This window comes from Camelina sativa, chromosome 4, assembly GCF_000633955.1.
Source record: "Camelina sativa cultivar DH55 chromosome 4, Cs, whole genome shotgun sequence".
NCBI lineage: Eukaryota > Viridiplantae > Streptophyta > Magnoliopsida > Brassicales > Brassicaceae > Camelina > Camelina sativa.
This window is the reverse complement of record NC_025688.1, coordinates 23941151-23941985: the sequence shown is the minus strand read 5'-3', so window position 1 is coordinate 23941985 and position 835 is coordinate 23941151. Positions and strand designations below refer to the sequence as shown.

General features: G+C 39.3%; 1 protein-coding gene across 1 annotated transcript in view; it reads left to right on the top strand.

Moving 5' to 3' along the window:
* Positions 256–835, top strand: part of LOC104782125 (phenylalanine ammonia-lyase 1-like) — a 4735-nt gene continuing 4155 nt past the window's right edge. Inside the window, exon 1 of the mRNA XM_010506959.2 lies at positions 256–835. Coding sequence (XP_010505261.1) covers positions 404–835 — 432 coding nt within the window. The 5' untranslated portion in view covers positions 256–403.

The window sequence follows — 835 nt, the reverse complement described above, 5'->3', positions numbered from 1 at the left end:
AAAAAAAAAAAAAAGTTATACGACTTAAACCAAATCCACGAATTATAATCTCTACCACTCACTCTCCCATCTAACGGTCATCATTAATTCTCAACCAACTCCTTCTTTCTCACTAATATTCATTTTTTTTCTTCGATATTAATTTAAAAAAAAAAATTAAAATCAAAGTTCTATGGAAAAAAAAAAAAAAAACTAGCTCTGTATGCGCTTACCTACCAACAAACACTACCATCCTTATTTAAACCACCCTTCATTCATCTAATCTTCTTCAGGAACAAATACAATTCCTTAACCAACACAATATCATATTACATATATCTTATCGCTCTCTTCCGTAGAGATCTTGTAATCTCCTCCTCTTTTAAAATTTTATTCTCCTCTTTGTAAAACTAAGAAGTCTAAAATGGAGGTTAACGGAGCACACAAGAGTATCAACGGAGGAGGATCGATCGAAGCTATGTTATGCGGTGGAGATATGAAGACAAAGAACATGGTGATCAACGCGGCTGATCCTCTCAACTGGGGAGCTGCGGCTGAGCAAATGAAAGGTAGCCATTTGGATGAAGTGAAGAGAATGGTTGAGGAGTTTAGGAAGCCAGTCGTGAATCTTGGAGGTGAGACTCTGACCATTGGACAAGTCGCTGCGATCTCAACCATTGGTAACGGTGTGAAGGTGGAGCTGTCCGAGACTGCTAGAGCCGGTGTGAACGCTAGCAGTGATTGGGTTATGGAGAGTATGAACAAAGGCACTGATAGTTACGGTGTTACCACTGGTTTTGGTGCTACTTCTCATCGCAGGACCAAAAATGGTGTCGCACTTCAAAAGGAGCTTATT